The sequence below is a fragment of the Sodiomyces alkalinus genome (genome assembly GCF_003711515.1).
Source record: "Sodiomyces alkalinus F11 unplaced genomic scaffold SODALscaffold_2, whole genome shotgun sequence".
In the NCBI taxonomy this organism is placed as follows: Eukaryota; Fungi; Ascomycota; class Sordariomycetes; order Glomerellales; family Plectosphaerellaceae; genus Sodiomyces; species Sodiomyces alkalinus.
In genome coordinates, this window is record NW_021167080.1 from 5,100,864 (window position 1) to 5,102,335 (window position 1,472).

At 58.5% G+C, this 1,472-nt stretch overlaps 1 protein-coding gene across 1 annotated transcript in view; it reads left to right on the forward strand.

Annotated features, from left to right (window-relative positions):
- The window catches only part of SODALDRAFT_338731 (glutamate-cysteine ligase), a gene marked incomplete at both ends in the record, with an annotated part of 2,709 nt that overhangs the window by 94 nt on the left and 1,143 nt on the right, over window positions 1-1,472 (forward strand). The window contains 3 exons of the mRNA XM_028612802.1: window positions 101-173; window positions 265-330; window positions 407-1,378. Coding sequence (XP_028469184.1) covers window positions 101-173; window positions 265-330; window positions 407-1,378 — 1,111 coding nt within the window. The remainder of the gene's footprint in view (window positions 1-100; window positions 174-264; window positions 331-406; window positions 1,379-1,472) is intronic.

A 1,472-nucleotide genomic window follows, 5' to 3' on the forward strand; every position in this document is an offset into this window, starting at 1 on the left:
CCCCCATTTTTTTTTTGTTCTTTTTCTTTTTCTTTCTCTCCTTTTTGCTCTGTTATTCCTGTTTTCCCGTCTCTCTCCCCCACTAACCAGTTTTCACCAGAGCATTGGGCACACCGCTGGAATGGCCAGAGGCGAAGAAGGCCGCCCACCAAGTCCGCCAGTGGGGTATCAAGGTCCGTCTTACGCCGAACAACCAAGTCACGAGCCGCCTTGACACACTTTAAGCCTCGTACATATATGGCTGACATCTCACCTGCTCCACAGCAACTCCTAGAAATATGGAACAAGGCGAAAGGAAAAGAGCGGGATGCTATGCTCTGGGGTGATGAGGTGCGTCCAGTCACCAGCCGGAAAACCCGCCATTGTCCTCGTGTGTCTAATGCTTCTAATGTTCCGCCCCTTATAGATCGAGTATCTCGTCGTCACGTTTTCCAAAGATGAGCCCAAGGTCCGGCTCTCCCTCCGCCAGGCCGAGATCCTCGACGCGTTATCCAAGTGTCCAGACTTGGCCAACGGCGAGAGCGTCTCAGATGCAAAGGACAAAAAGGTCGATCGACGAGACGAGAGAGACCAACACGAGCCTGCCGCCAAAAGGAGACGTGTACACGGAGACGACCTCAGCTCTATCCCGGCGGCACCGCCCGATAAACCCGGAACTCTCAAGCCAGACCACCCGAAGCCCGTCTTCCACCCCGAATTCGGCCGCTTCATGCTCGAAGCCACGCCGGGGAAGCCCTGGGGTATCGACTTCAAGGAACTCCTCGACGTCGAGCCCGACATGAGGCTGCGGCGGAAGATCGCCAAGAAGCACATGCGCCCCGACGAGTTCCCCATCACCCTCACCACCTTCCCGCGTATCGGATGCCCCGGCGACTTCACAGACCCGTACTACCCGCCCTCGGGCCCGCGGCTCCGTTCCCAGTTCGTCCCCGACGAGATCGCCAACCCGCACATCCGCTTCCCCACCCTCGCCGCCAACATCCGCTGGCGCCGCGGCCGCAAAGTGCAGGTAAACGTCCCCGTCTTCCACGACAAGAACACGCCGACCCCGTGGAAGGACCCGACGGTCAACTACGACCTCCACAATTGGCCCGAGGACGACGATGTCCGCACAGGCGGCGCGGCCCCGGATGATTTCATCCACATGGACGCCATGGCTTTCGGCATGGGCAGCTGCTGTCTCCAGATCACCTTCCAGGCCAAGAACATCATCGAGGGCCGGAGGATGTACGATCAGCTCAGCCCGCTCGGCCCCATCATGCTGGCCCTGACCGCGGCGACCCCGATCTACAAAGGTTTCCTCGCCAACACGGACGTACGCTGGAATCAGATCAGCAGGGCGGTTGATTGCAGGACGCCGGAAGAACTGGGCGAGAAGGTTAGTTCCGGTCATGTCACTGTTTCCCCCTTTCCCCCTTTCCCCCTTTCCCCCTATCCCTTGGAAGAAAAGAAAAAAGAAAAAAAAAAGGGGG